Here is a 14,897-nt window from a genome sequence, read left to right as displayed (position 1 = left end):
TCTCCAGAGCAAAGAGGAATATGGACCCCACTGTAGCACCACCTGCTTACACTGCCAGGGACCCCATGTCATCCTTGGACTCCTATGCAGGGCACTGCGTCCAGCATAGAGTCCTGCTCTGTCATGGGTGTTGGGTCATGACGTGCTCTCCACAATATGAAGATGCAGCCATGGGACATGCCGCAGGGCTGGGGGCAGAGAAGTGGCTGAGATGAGAGCCCACCCAGCCCTCAGTGCCACCTCGGTTAACGGACCCACTGTCCTGCCGCACAAACTTGCTCGTCTAGCGAGCTCTGTCAGAGGCCTTTCTACCAGCAGATTCCAGCCACTTCTGCCTCCTTCTATGCCATGACTACCAAAAGGGAGGCCAATGCCAAAGAACTCACACTCCAGTCGGCGAGAAACTGCTATTGGCAATCTGGGGTAACTCTTAAGGGTCAGGAGGCAGGAAGGGTTACAATAACCATGCTGCCAAATGGCAACGCCCCGGCCTCAGGAAGGCCCGTGCCACCATCTCGGTGGCGTGTGGTGGCGTGGCGCAGGGCCTGGGGCCGGCAGCCCGTGGCCACCTTGCACAGACTGCCCAGCTCTCGGGCGGCAATGGTGGCCACAGACAGGCCATCGGGGAAGGGCGGGATTGTCTGCTAGGGTTACAGATGTGGCTGCCTGACAAGAGAAACGGCGCTTTACAGTTTTGGCAGATCTGGGATGCTCACAACAAACCCGCTAAAATGGAAAGCCCATTCGACTAGGCAACCTTCTTACCATTTTATTCTCAAGAGTCCTAGAAAAGGACCTGGCCCACGGAATGCACAACAGGACAATTTGTTAGACAAGTGACTACGCCATGGAAGAATTCCAGATGTCATCCAGTAATGGAGAGCCAGCAATTCACCTCTCTGAAAAACTGTGATGTACACAGAAGTCTTTATACACCCAGAAAGGAGCGCATGTAGTAACTTCTACACTCCACACAGTAAACTCTAGAACAGCACAGTGCTACAGAACTTTCCAGCATGACAGACTGACTTGCTCTATAATCTGTGCCGTCCTGTATAGGAGCCACTGGCTTCCCCATGGCGCCCCTGGGCACTTGATATGTAACTGAACTTCAACTTAAGGAACTGAATTTTTAGTTTTGTGTAATTTTAACTAATTTAAATGTAAATACCTACATATGGCTGATAGTTATATAGTATCGACAGCACAGCTCCGCTTACCTTCGATTTCATTTTACCACAAAAAAGACACCACCATAACTATTCAGAATGCTAAACTTTTAAAATTTTTTTAAAAAGTAAACTCTACCCCCAACGTAGGGCTTGAACTCATGACCCTGAGATCAAGAGTCACATGCTCTACCAACGGAGCCAGCCAGGCGCCCCTAAAACATTCAACTTTTTCAAAAGAAAGTTAGCTCCCATCTTCTCCAGCAAATGAAAATAACTAGAACTATCCAAAATACTGAAATGAAAATAAACCCAGGTATTTATTCATATACACTCAAGAAACACAAGCTGGGTTTGGCTCATGTGAGGTTGGTCCGTCACGCTGAGAATCACAGTGAAGGAAGTCACCGGTGATTACAATGTGCCTCACAAAGGTGGTCCTCTTCAGAGGACCCCAAGCTTTCCGGGAGCCCTTGGGTGCTGCCCCATAAATACCTGTGCTGAGGGCTATCTGCCCAAAGGGGTGGAGCTTGACTGGGCGGCAGCTGGGGGGTGGTGGGCAGGAACTGGGCTCCTACTTGCACCCCATCTCAGGCCAAGGCTGTGGTGATCATCTTGAGGTCAGAGGGAAAACAAAGTGATCCCACCAAAGAAACACAGTGCGTGGGCGAGTGGAGAGGGGTGTGCCACCTCTGAGACAGGGAGCGCCCATGGGTGAGGGGTGTTTGGGGCTCGGGGCAGCCTGGCCTAAATGTCCCAGCCCACAACACTGAGGCCTGTGTAGGCATCAAGAGTCCACTGGAGCTTCCATGAATGCTGCCTCCAGACCCTCTCTGTCCTGGTGGCTGCACTCCTTCAACAAACCTCTGATCTGCTGATGGGCCCACAGAGCCCTCAGGGCCCGACCTCATGGGCCATGGGGGTGGTTCTGGGAGACTAGGCTCTGGGGACAGACTCTGAAAGAGAGCACTCCACCAGAGTCACTATGAGAAGTTGACCATCATTAAAACAGAAGAGTCCACATAAGCCGGCTCGTAGCATCTTTCCTTCTTAGGAGTCAAAGTGCCTGATCAAAATGCCTCTGAGGGCCTGAACTCAAACCATCCTCCTCTCCTCAGGCTTTCAGGGAACTGGTTTCCTTCTGTAAGGACAATCATGGCGGGGCAGGCAAGGGAAGCCTGGCACTCTGTACCTCCCAGGTACACCTCTATAAGGATGCAAGTCAGGTCTGTTCTAAGCATACAACATGACTGCAGACTCCAGAACTCCAGCATGCTCTGGAACTGCTCTCCTCATCCACATATACTTCTAGGAGCATAAAGGTGGCAAGGCAGGCTGAGCACAGCTGTGAGTCTGGGCCTGGCTTGTGTTGATGGGAACCCGGTGGTCTCCCGTGGCCTTGGAACCCTAGCTCTGGGCTCCGAGTCGGGGAATGGAGCCTGCACCTGGTCCCTGGAGAGCAGGGTCTGCATGCACTCACAAGTGTTAAGATGAAACCAACTAAAACAGCAGGGCCAGGATCAGAAAGGAAGTAGATCCGAGAAAAACCCAAACGAAAACCTCTGTCACAGGAGGCTTGTGAGCTGGTCTCTGAGACCAGGGCGGCACGGATGGCCATTCAGTCCCTACGGCAGGTATGCCAGGGACAGGGCTCTGAAGCAGGACAAGGGCCTGCTCTTCCAAGAAGCCTCTGGCATCACATGCGTGTTCCATACTCACACCCACTGGTCACATGCACTGGGCACTGGGGGGTGACACAAGCAGTGGAAGATGCCAACCTGCTGGGCTGGGGAGGGGATGCTCCTACAGCCACACAACAAAAACCTGCCAGGGTGGGAGGCCAGGAGGCCACTCTCCCGGTGTCAGCCAAAACTCAGGCACAGTCCCATAGAGCCCACCAGCCCGTCAGACACAAAGTGGGACATTGGTGGGGTGTGTGAGCACTCACAGGGTACTTGGGGAAACACGCCTGTCCTCCCCTGGAGGGCCCACTGCCCGCACTGAGCGTGGGGCCGAAAGCAAGTGTCCCTGGGACTGGCTCTCTGGCCTGTGGTCAGCTGGGGCAACGGTGAACAGTGGTCCATTTACAACCAGCGCTGCCTTCAGAGGAGCTCCTGCTGGCAACTCAAAAGCACCCCTTCCAGAGGAAGAAGGGCCTTGAGAAGTCAGTCAGGTGGTATGAGAGAGGTGGAGACTTTTTTCAGGAAAAAATAAAAGTAATAAGGAATGAAAAGCTTAAATCTAATCTGCTACTGACTGTTTTTCTTGTAACTGAGACCTCCTGAGAGGGAAAGTTTATTTTCTTTTAATCACAAATCCTAACGGAAAACACATTGGTAGTGTTTACTGGATCACAGGAGCCGCATAGCCAACAACCAGCAACTCCTCGCATTCATTCTCACGAGCAGCTGTGCTCACTACTCCCAACACCCATCTACCCAGAAAGGATTCAAAGTCCACCCTGCAGGCTACAGGCCTGCTCCCCCGCAGGTCACTGGGCAACAGGGCCTGGGGAAGAGGAGACCTAGGTCCAAGTAGTGCAATAAGGCTCAGTGCAAGATCACTGTACAGCAGCCGGGTTACCTGCACACACATCAGGGAAGTGTGCCTTGGAGGACAAGTCCCTGTAACTTGAGAACTGTAGTTAAATTTCGATATACTAACAGAATAGAAGGTTAAGAGACAAAAGCCTAGGCATTTTTGGAAATGGAGACACATTCTGTTCTGGATTTATCTTCAGTCACAGGTAAAGTTTAGGGGAGAAAAGGAAGTTTAGTGCAGTTCTCTTGTCATGTTCTAGTAAATCCCACAATGGGTGATGATGACATCACTTTTCATTTACACAAGTTATGTCAGATAAAGCAGAGCCTGGGCTCAGGGCTCACTGATTTTCCTGGAACACCAAAATACTAACCTTTACCCCAGCTTGAGAGCTGTAGTCACCCATCAGGCTCACAGCACTGGTGAGCATGACAGGGCGCCTCTCTTCTGCTCTGTCTGGGAGGGCAGACCTGAGAGACGAGGCATGGAGGGCTGTGTGCTCGGGCCCCCTGCCCCCAGCACTTTTCTCACAGAACCACCAGAACCTGGCCATGCATCAGGACACACGTTATCAGTAACCTCAAAAAACTGGAAAGCATTTCAGGGTCCAAGAACAAGACAGTAATTAAGGACAGCAGAATACATTCATAAGCACTCAGTGTAAAGTAACACTGAGACTAGATGTCTCCCATCCTCGGCACCAGCAGGAGGTGGGGGGGGTCTGTGGAAAAATCACGAGGCCCGATCCCTAACCCCAAACACCAACAAGAATCTGGCCGCTACTGGGAAAGGCCGGGCAAGGCCTACTCTGCCCCATCAACATCCAGTACACAGAGGGTGGGCATGGAGGGCCTCAGCTACACGTCTCTGCACAGAGGGCCAGCCCTGGCAGCCAGCCGGCGAGCGGCCGCAGCACAAGCCTGTGCGGTCTGCTGGTGCTCTTCCGTTCCCAGAGTGCTACTGTGCACCGCCCGCCAGCCCTGTGCTCTGAGCCGAGGCGAGGCTGAGACCCCAGCGCTACCCTCTCCCACACGTGTTCTCAGAGAAGGAGGGAAGGGGGAAGATGGAGGGTGTCTGAAGAGAGGTGGGCGAGCTCCGATAGGACCAAGGCGAGCTGGCCAGCTCGAGGACCCCCAGGACTGGCTCCCAGACTGCCCCTGATCCAACCAGGCCCCTCACCGGAGGGTGCCTGACATCCAGCTCCACGCACAGGTGGACAGGCACCTGCCAGCAACTATGGAAGCCCTTGGCCGCGAAGGCCCTCACCTGCACTCCGGAGCCCACGATCTGGGAGGCCTGTGCCGTCGGTACCGCCGTCTGCTGCTGCACCTGGGGCTGCACCTGCTGCACCTGGGGCTGCACCTGCGGCTGCTGCACCACCATCGGAGTTCGCACCTGAGACAGGACGGGAGAATGCGATCTGGACACTACCTCTGCGGGAGCTCTGAATCTTGAAGATTTTCATGAGAAGGGACGGGATCGTCGTGACTTCACTAGCTCTGATGTCATCTTGCTGACCTTACCCATATCTCATTAGAAGTGTCCCATCCCAGCCTGGCTCTGAGCCGAGCGCCACCTCCCCTGACTACGATGAGCAGCATGGCCCTCCCACTGGGGTGTCACCGTACAGCCACCCCTACCATCTACTGCTGCAAACAAAGCGATGGTTCCCAAGGCCAAGTGCAAAGCCCAGCCTGCTCGACTTCTGGGCCAAGCACACTGATGGTCTTCAAGAGTCCCATTTAAAGCCCCTACTCCTCAAATGAAACCAGGGCTGGTTCCCAGGTGACAGGTGTGACCATACCTTGCTTCTCACGACCCACCCCAGCCTTCCAGCCTGGCCCCATGGGCCTCCCATTTACCCGCCACTCAGTCCAAGCATGGCCCAGCCCCACCCCACTCAATGAATCAAAAACAGCAAAGTCCACGAAAACCAAGGAAATGAGCTGAAAAAAACTATTAAAACGGCCCCTTGACACAGCTCCCCCTGACTTGACGCCAATATTGTGTCCTCTGTATAAATGTCACTGACTGTATTTGCTTTATAAGACCGACAATAACACTATTTTCTGTTAATACCCTTCCTCACAAATGTGGTAACGACAGGGATCTTTGCGCAGAACGTAACTCTGAGCAGTCAGCAAACCACTGTGGACTCTCAGGGAGGCCGCACACCCTCCCTCACAGCGGGAACACGCGTGCTGCTGACCACCTGATCACCAAGTCTTATGACGCCACGGCCGCTGCCGGAATCAGGCAGGCTGCTCGGAAGAACACTGCTGCCCAGCAGCAGGGACGCCTCCGTGCGGGGTACAGCAGCTCTTGGAACACACGCTCCCTTGCCAAGCTGGGTGCAGAGGCTGGCACGGGGAAGAGCCACCCGCGTCCCAGTGCTGGAAGAGGACACACTGGCCCTAGCCCCGGAGCCCCGGAAACAGCTGCCGGCCACGGGTACTCACGAGCTTCAGCTGTGGCTGGGCATACAGCATCTGTCCAGGGAGGGCCGGAGCCTGGGACACCAGAGGCTGGGTCTGTGACTGCGGCGGGAGCTGCGATGGCTGGTTCTGAGCAACCGGTGGCTGCTGCGGTGGCGGTGGCGGCTGGTGGTGCTGCGGGTGGTGCATGGGCTGCAGCTGCTGGGGCAGGGCCTGCGAGGGGGGAGGCTGCGGCTGCTGCATCGGCGGCTGCTGGAGCGGCGGCTGGGCCTGCAAAGCTTGCTGTTGCTGCTGCTGCTGCAGCTGGAGCTGTGCCATCCGCTGTAGCTGCTGCTGTTGCTGTATCTACGGGCAGAAGGAGCCGGACTCAGTCACCCCGCCCACCTCTGGGCCCGGGGAGCCTGCCTGGGCTGCCTCACAGGGCACCGAGGACACGCCGAGTGTGTGCCTGTGCCCTGGCCATCGGACGCTGGCTGCACCTGAGTCTGAGAGAGCGGAGGTGCGAGGGAAGGACCCAGAGGGTTTTAGGAAGGGCTACGTGGAGGTGCAGCCCCACAGAAGCTGGGGGTAAACGCTCAGGTGGCTGCCGACCTCTGAGGCCTCCCCGGGGATGCTTGTCTGGTCACTAGAGTGGGCAGCAGCATGAGCCTTGGGAAGACAGCCAACATCCGCTATCCAGGATGAGGAGGAAAAGTGGGACTAAGGCCCACAGTCAGCTCTGGGGGAGGGGGAGGGGGCCTCCAAGACCCAGGAGGGGGGCCGCTGGGAAATGGAGGCAGCAAGCCAAGGCCTGGGGAGGGTGGGCAAGTGGGAGAGGTCCCCTCAGGTCTTCCCTCCCTCACCCAAGAGCAGACCTGACGACGGATGCTTAATACGTCTAGATGCTGCCTGCCAACCACGGGAGGAAGAAAACAGTTTCTTCTAAGCAGAGCTTCTAATGTGACACTGCCATTCCCCCGCGGGAGAGATGAGGTCCGGTCAGAGCTGTGTCCAGACACCAAAACACTCAGAGACAAAACTGGAGGCATGCAAGTGCTCAACAGAAACACGCTCACAGGACGGCTCAGGCATTCCTGCACCTTGGCGTGCTCTTCTCACTTCTTGCTTCGGTTAACTCCTACACGAATCGCTTGCACCCGGAAGCCTTCATGGATCCAGGGCCCCCCACCCCCTGCACACAGTAGGCCCGCGGCCAGACGCCAAGCCTGACAGAGAGGCCCTCCTCGTGCCATCCCAGTGCCCTCCTGACAAGTTGGGGCCTCTCTCTCCTCCTGATCCTGGGCTCTGCGGGAAGCCCCCAGCGGAGGAAGCCGGGGCACCGGGCGTCAGGAGGCGCTGTGGCCGCCTCCGACCCAGCCCTGTGGCTGGTGCGTGTCCAGGGCTCCAGGACCACAGGGTTCGGGCGGGGGGAGGGGGGGGGCTGAGCACGGGAGCCGGGGCACCTAGTACCTGCTGCTGGTTTTGATGATGCAATTTAATCAGGTGTTGCTGCTGCTGGAGCTGCTGCTGCTGCTGCTGCACCACCGCCTGGAACTGCTGCTGCATGGCATTCTGCTGGGCCTGGAACTGCTGCTGCTGCTGCTGCTGCTGTTGCTGCTGCTGCTGCTGCAGCGCCACCTGCTGCTGCTGGAACTGCTGCTGCTGCTGCTGCAGCGCCACCTGCTGGAGCTGCAGCTGGGCTGCAGGCAGAGCGGCGAGTCAGGCGGGGCGCGGCGGCGCGCGGCAGTGTGCGGCGGCGCGCGGGGACGGAGGGCACGCGCCCGAAGCGCCCACAGGCGCCGGAGGCCGGCGCCCCGGTCAGGAGAGCCCCACGGGGGCGCCGGCCGCAGCGTCTGTGTTCATTACGGAACGTACTATTCGGAATTTCTCTCTCACAACAGAGAGGAGAGAAAAGGGCCCACTAAGTCTTTCCAATGGCCAAGAGGCCCAGCCTCTGGCAACCACTGGGCTACTTTGTCTCTATGCAGTTGCCTATAATAGACACTTATCAGTGGCATCTCACAGTATGTGGTCTTTGTGACTGGCTTCTTTTGTTTAGAGTAATATCTACAAGGGTCACCCCTGTTGCACGTGCCTTTCATTTCTCTTTATCGCCTAACGGTATTCCAAGATTTGGATACATTTTGTTTAACCCACCCATCAGCTGATGGACATCTGGACTGTTTTCCACCTTTTGGTGGTTATGAATCATGCTGATTTGAGCAAACATTTACAAGATTTTCTGTGGTTCAGTTTCTTCTGGGGTGATGAAAATGTTCTAAAATTGACTGTGGTGTTCAAATCTTGCACAACTCTGTGAATATGCTTAAAAATCACTGAACATGGGGCGCCTGGGTGGCTCAGTCGGTTAAGCGTCCCCCTTCGGCTCAGGTCATGATCTCGGGGTCCTGGGATTGAGCCCCGCCTGGGGCTCCCTGCTCAGCAGGGAGCCTGCTTCTCCTTCTCCCTCTGCCTGCCACTCCCCTAGCTTGTGCACGCGCTCTCAAATAAATAAAATCTTTAAAAAAAAAAATCACTGAATGTGGCACTTTAAATGGGTGAACCACAAGAATGTGAATTATATTTCAGTAAATTTGTTATTTAAAAAAAGGAAATAATCCAGAGAGATCCTTTGTACACTTCGCCCAGTTTCCCCGACAGTATCATTTTGTAAAATTATAACATCATAACACAATCAGAATGTGCGCCCATATGTGTGGGTGTGTGTATAAAGTTCTATACAATTTCCTCACCTGGGTAGATTCAGCCACTATTGGACTCAAGTTATTGAACAGCTCCAACACCACAGGGATCCCCCAGCACCACCTGGCGTCACCCCCTTCAGCACCCCGGGGAACCACTAAGGTGCCCTCTGTTTCTAATATTTTGTCACTTCAAAAATGTTATGTAGGGTGCCTGGGTGGCTCAGTTGGTTGAGCGACTGCCTTCGGCTCAGGTCATGATCCTGGAGTCCCCGGATCGAGTCCCGCATCGGGCTCCCTGCTCAGCAGGGAGTCTGCTTCTCCCTCTGATCCTCCCCCCTCTCATGTGCTCTCTCTCTCTCATTCTCTCTCTCAAATAAATAAATAAACAAATCTTTAAAAAAAAATGTTATGTATGTGGGGGCTCTATAAGATGACTGGCTTTTTCATTTAGCATGATTCCCTGAAGACCATCCAGGATGTAATGAATATCAGTAGCTCTTTCCTTTTCACTGCCAAGTTGTATTCCATGGTACAGGTATCTCTGTTCAACCATTCATACCATAAAGGACATTTGGAAGTGATCGCAGATTTGGGCTATCATAATGCTGCCATGAACATTCGTGTACAGGTTTTTGTGGGACTGTAAGTTTTCACGTCTCTGGGATAGATGCCCAAGAGTGCAACTGCAGAGTTGTATGTTTAATTTTTAAAGAAGCTGAACCATTTTACATTCCCACCAGCATTGTATGAGTGATCCAGTTTCTTCTCATCCTTGCCAGCATTTGGGAGTGTTATTTTAGCCATTCTGCTGGTGTATGAATTTTTAAATTTATCTTTTTGTTACAGATTTCTCTTTGACGGAGAGAAGATACTGTGTGTATGGCAGCACTACTCTGAGAGTGTTGAGGCTTGCTTTATGGTTTATTCTTGTAAGTATATTTGTTCCATCCACATGCCTAGATGATGATGCTGTTCCAATCTTCGCTAAATGCATCCCCTGTCGTCTGTGTAACTATCAATAACTGAGAAGAGGAGCTGCCTGATACAACTTTCATTTTAAAATCTTTCCGTATCTTATATTCTAGGTGGGTTTCTTGTAAAGATAATACAGCTGTACTGTTGCCTTTCATTTACACTCAATCTCACATTTCCTATCTTTTAGCAGGAAAGTTCTGTCTACTCACATATATTGCGATTACTTGTATTTCTCAACTTATTTCCTTTTCTAAGCTTCTTTCCCTCCATTTTTTTGTTTTCCAGCTTTATTGAGATAGAACTGACAAATTTTTTCCTCCTTTTCTGAATTTTATATATATGTGTATATATATGTGTGCGTGTGGTTTTTTTTTTTTAGAGATTTAATTTTCAAGTAATCTCTACAGTCAACACGGAGCTCGAACCCACAACCTTGAGATTAAGAGTTACACGCTCCACTGACAACCAGCCAGGCGCCTTTTGGATTATATTTTTGTTGGATGGTTGAGCTGAGTTTTGCATGTCGTTTGGATTTTTGGTTTTTTCTTATTCCCCTTTTTCCTACTGGTTTGGGATTTACAAACTATTTCTATTGTTTTGGCAATTACTTTCTCTTTTTCCTTTTCCTTTTTTAAAGCAATTATTTTTTCAATTTCATCATGCATATTTAACTTTCCAAAGTATAAAATATACCCATATATTTTTTAAAGATTTTATTTATTTATTTGACAGAGAGAGAGACAGCAAGAGAGGGAACACAAGCAGGGGGAGTGGGAGAGATAGAAGCAGGCCTCCCGCTGAGCAGGGAGATGGATGTGGGGCTCCATCCCAGGACCCTGGGATCATGACCTGAGCTGAAGGCAGACGCTTAACGACTGAGCCACCCAGGCGCCCCAAATATACCCATATTTTAATCTCTTTCCCAAATACAAGAACCTCAGAACACTCTGTTTTTTAAAGTAGGTTCCACATGCACATGATAGACCTGGTATCTATCCTTGGATACACTTCCTGACTTCTATTTAGTTTGGTCCCTGTTTATCTTCTTACACCCACATAGCACACTTACATTAAGAGGCAGGACAGGGCGCCTGGGTGGCTCAGTTGGTTAAGTGACTGCCTTCGGCTCAGGTCATGATCCTGGAGTCCCTGGATCGAGTCCCGCATCAGGCTCCCTGCTCGGCGGGGAGTCTGCTTCTCCCTCTGACCCTCCCCCCTCTCATGTGCTCTCTCTCTCTCATTCTCTCTCTCAAATAAATAAATAAAATCTTAAAAAAAAAAAAAAAAAAGAGGCAGGACAGTGGGGCGCCTGGGTGGCTCAGTTGGTTAAGTGTCTGCCTTTGGCTCAGGTGATGATCTCGGGGTCTTGAGATGGAGCTCTGCATCAGGCTCCCTGCTCAGCGGGGAGCCTGCTTCTCCCTCTCCCTCTGCTCCTCCCTCCCCACTCATGCTCCACCCCACAATAAATAAATCTTTAAAAAATAATAAATAAAAAAAAAGGGCAGGGACGCCTGGGTGGTTCAGTTGGTTGGGCGACTGCCTTCGGCTCAGGTCATGATCCTGGAGTCCCGGGATCGAGTCCCACATCGGGCTCCCTGCTCGGCAGGGAGTCTGCTTCTCCCTCTGCCCCTCCTCCCTCTCATGCTCTCTGTCTCTCATTCTCTCTCTCTCAAATAAATAAATAAAATCTAAAAAAAAAAAAAAAAAGGGCAGAACAGGGTGCATGGGTGGCTCAGTTGGTTAAGTGACTGCCTTCAGGGCGCCTGGGTGGCTGAGTCGGTTAAGCGACTGCCTTCGGCTCGGGTCATGATCTCAGGGTCCTGGGTTCGAGCCCCGCATCGGGCTCCCTGCTCTGCGGGAAGCCTGCTTTTCCCTCTCCCCCTCCCCCTGCTTGTGTTCCCTCTCTCGCTGTGTCTCTCTCTGTCAAATAAATAAATAAAATCTTTAAAAAAAAAAAAAAAAAGTGACTGCCTTCAGCTCAGGTCATGATCCTGGAGTCCTAGGATCGAGTCCCACATCGGACTCCCAGCTCGGCGGGGAGTCTGGTTCTCCCTCTGACCCGCCCCCCCTCATGCTCTCTCTGTCTCATTCCTTCTCTCTCAAATAAATAAATAAAATCTTCAAAAAAAAAAAAAAGGGCAGGACAAAATAATGGCTGGAGTACGGCCTCTGACCCGGACTGCCTGCACTCAAATCCCAACTCTGTCACTGCTCTGTGCCTCAGTCTCCTCAGCCGTGGAAAAGAGACAATAATAGTACCTACACACACTAAGAATTAAAAATCTGTTATAGATAAAACACTCAAAATAGTGCTTGGAATGTAGCATGTCTGTATAGTTAGCTGGGAGCATTATTATTTTACAGAGGTGATTTTTTTTTTTTATTTTTATTTATTCATGAGAGACAGAGAGAGAGACAGAGGCAGAGGGAGAAGCAGGCTCCCCACTGAGCAGGGAGCCCGACGTGGGACTCAATCCCAGGACCCTGGGATCATGACCTGAGCCGAAGGCAGACGCTTAACCGACTGAGCCACCCAGGCGTCCCTACAGAGGTGATTTTTGTTTATAAACCACCAAGGATTCTCAACCTTGTCCCAATGAATATTTTGGGATAGACACTTCTATGTTGTGGGGCGCTGTCCTGCACACTTAAGAGGTTTAGCAGCATCTCTGGCTTCTACGCTAGATGCCAGGAGCAACCCCACAGTTGTAACATCCAAAATGTTTCCAAACATTGCCAAATATCCCCCAGGGTACAAAATAGATGAGAATCACTGGTTTAGATTTACACACGCTCGCTACCTTACATAAAAAAAAACGTTTCTTCTCCCATTTTACATCTGACATCACAGGAAGGATGGTCTGAGAGGTAAGAGGAAATGGTGAGCAAATAAAAAACCTTTTAGGGACGCCTGGGTGGCTCAGTTGGTTGGGCATCTGCCTTCGGCTCGGGTTGTGATCTCCAGGTCCTGGGGACTGAGTCCTGCATCGGGCTCCCTGCTCAGCGGGGAACCTGCTTCTCCCTCTGCCTGCCACTACCCCTGCCTGTGTGTTCTCGTTCTGACAAAAAATGAAAATCTTAAAAAAAATTTTTTAAATAAATAAATAAAAATAAAAAACCTTTTAGTGAAGGTCTCTTGGGCTTTGTTTATTGAAAATGTCTGCTTCCCCCGAAGCCTTGGGAGTTTTGCTGGCACACAACTGTGGTCAGCAGCTCTATCCCCAGGCCTCTGACAACCTCCTACTCTCTTCTGGACACCATCACCAAGTCCACTGAGTCTACTTCTTGCTCCTTTCTAGAAACTGGCTATTTCTAAGATATTCCTCTGGCCTTTGGTGTTCTGTGCTTTCCCCCAAAATAGGTTAAGGCATGGATGCCTTATTCATCCTGCACGGGACCACGGGGCTTTTCTAGCCACCATCTCTTCATATACCAGTGTGCTTCTGTTCTCTCCACTTGGTCCTTTCATTAGTTGTTAGACTCTGATTTTATCCTCTGCATTTCTTTGGGGGGCGGGGGGAGGGACAGAGACTCTTAAGCAGTCTCCATGCCCAGCATGGAGTCCGACATGGGGCTTGATCTAATGATCCTGAGATCATGACCTGAGCCAGCCAGGTGCCCCTTATCCTCTGCATTTCTTACCCTCCTATTTTCCATGTCCCCTTCTCTGGGCTCCATTCTAGATCATTTCTTCAAATGTTGTCTCCAGTCCACAAATTCTTTCTTTAGTTGTATCTTATCTGTTGTTCATTCATTTCCACTTTCTAGTTTCAATAATCACATTTCTCATTTCTACAAGTTCTACTTGGTTCCTTCTCAAAGCTGCTTGGTCACTCCACCAGGTATCACAGTGCCTGTTCATTTGAAATTCCATCCTTGATTTCTTTAATCAGGCCAAGCCCATAGCTAACAATGGTTATGTGTGTGGTCCCTGGGCATCTCCACATCTGTTTATTGTTTCTATTCCTCCTCATGGTGTCTCTGCTTTCTTTCAGGCCTGCTGCTCTTTGATTGTGTGCTCACTGCTTGACCTTAATCTGCAATTCCCACAGGCCTAAACTGGGGGCACTGTCCTCCAATCTGCCCTTGCTTCTGGGGGAGCTAGGGATGTCAAAGGCCCCAGCACAAATCCCACTAGACAGAGGGATGCCAGACTTACTTTCCCCAATCCTGCAGTGGGCCAAGGCACAGCAGGCAAATCGCCCTACCTTCTGCTGGCCCAACAATCCAATGCAGCTAGGATCTAGTTGTCTAGAAGGAGGACAGTTCCTCAGCATCCAGTCTGTCAAAGAGCCAGAAATAGGCCTTATTTTCAAAGTTGGTTTTATAGGCACATGATATAAAATTCACTGAGGAACAGAAATGTAGAGTGAAAAGTAAGTCTCCCTTCTAATGCTGTATTCAAGCCCCCGGCCTCACCTATAGTCAGTGGTTTGTTTCCATGACTGATCCAGGGCACCCAGAGACTATCACAGCGTGCCCTGGACTATCCTTTAAGAACCTTTGCAAAACCTCTGACCCAGGCCCTGTCCTGAAGCTGCCTTAATCACACAGTGGCATTTGGAGAAACTGTCAGAAGGGAGTAACAAATTCCCAAAGGGCCACAACACCTACTTCAGCTAGACCAGGCAGGCAAGAGGGCCAAGGCAGAGAGGGAGGGACTCTGAAAGGCAGCAGTGGGACATGAAAGTAGAGAACCCACATCAACCTACACAGAAGACCAGGTCCCTCAGAAGCTGAAAACAGGATGTGGGCCAAGGTCAGATTGGGGAGGATGTGGGCAGGATGCCCAAGCTTTGCCACTGAACTGACGAAGTGTTAGGAGTGAGACCACAAGGCAAATAATGGTAGCATTCTAAACTCATACACTTTATAAAACTATTTTTTATTATAAAATATAAGTCTGTGATTTAAAAAAAAAAAAAAAAAGGTTCAACCAGAGCATAACATAAAAAAAGAGCCAGAACTGGTACTTCTCCTGGGCATCCTTCCATAAGCCGGCCCGCACGTGTGTCGGGTATGCTACTAGAGAAGAGAGGACACAACAGCTGGAGATGAACAATCAAGCGAAGAGATGAGTGTCAGATGGCAAG

General features: G+C 51.3%; 1 protein-coding gene across 3 annotated transcripts in view; it reads right to left on the bottom strand.

Annotated features, from left to right (window-relative positions):
• Positions 1 to 14,897, bottom strand: part of MED15 (mediator complex subunit 15) — a 64,778-nt gene that overhangs the window by 8,053 nt on the left and 41,828 nt on the right. For 2 of the 3 annotated variants that reach the window (XM_081801672.1, XM_081801674.1), the window contains 4 exons: positions 13,964 to 14,086; positions 7,595 to 7,824; positions 6,170 to 6,490; positions 4,977 to 5,105 (listed from right to left, as the gene is read on the bottom strand). In XM_081801672.1, the coding sequence (XP_081657798.1) occupies positions 4,977 to 5,105; positions 6,170 to 6,490; positions 7,595 to 7,824; positions 13,964 to 14,086 (803 nt within the window). The remainder of the gene's footprint in view (positions 1 to 4,976; positions 5,106 to 6,169; positions 6,491 to 7,594; positions 7,825 to 13,963; positions 14,087 to 14,897) is intronic. The other variant, XM_081801673.1, reaches the window with a different exon arrangement.

Source organism: Leptonychotes weddellii, chromosome 13 (genome assembly GCF_054177405.1).
Source record: "Leptonychotes weddellii isolate Sample4059 chromosome 13, ASM5417740v2, whole genome shotgun sequence".
NCBI classification, from domain to species: Eukaryota; Metazoa; Chordata; class Mammalia; order Carnivora; family Phocidae; genus Leptonychotes; species Leptonychotes weddellii.
The sequence above is the reverse complement of the archived record's forward strand: the minus strand, read 5'-3'. Positions and strand labels throughout refer to the sequence as shown.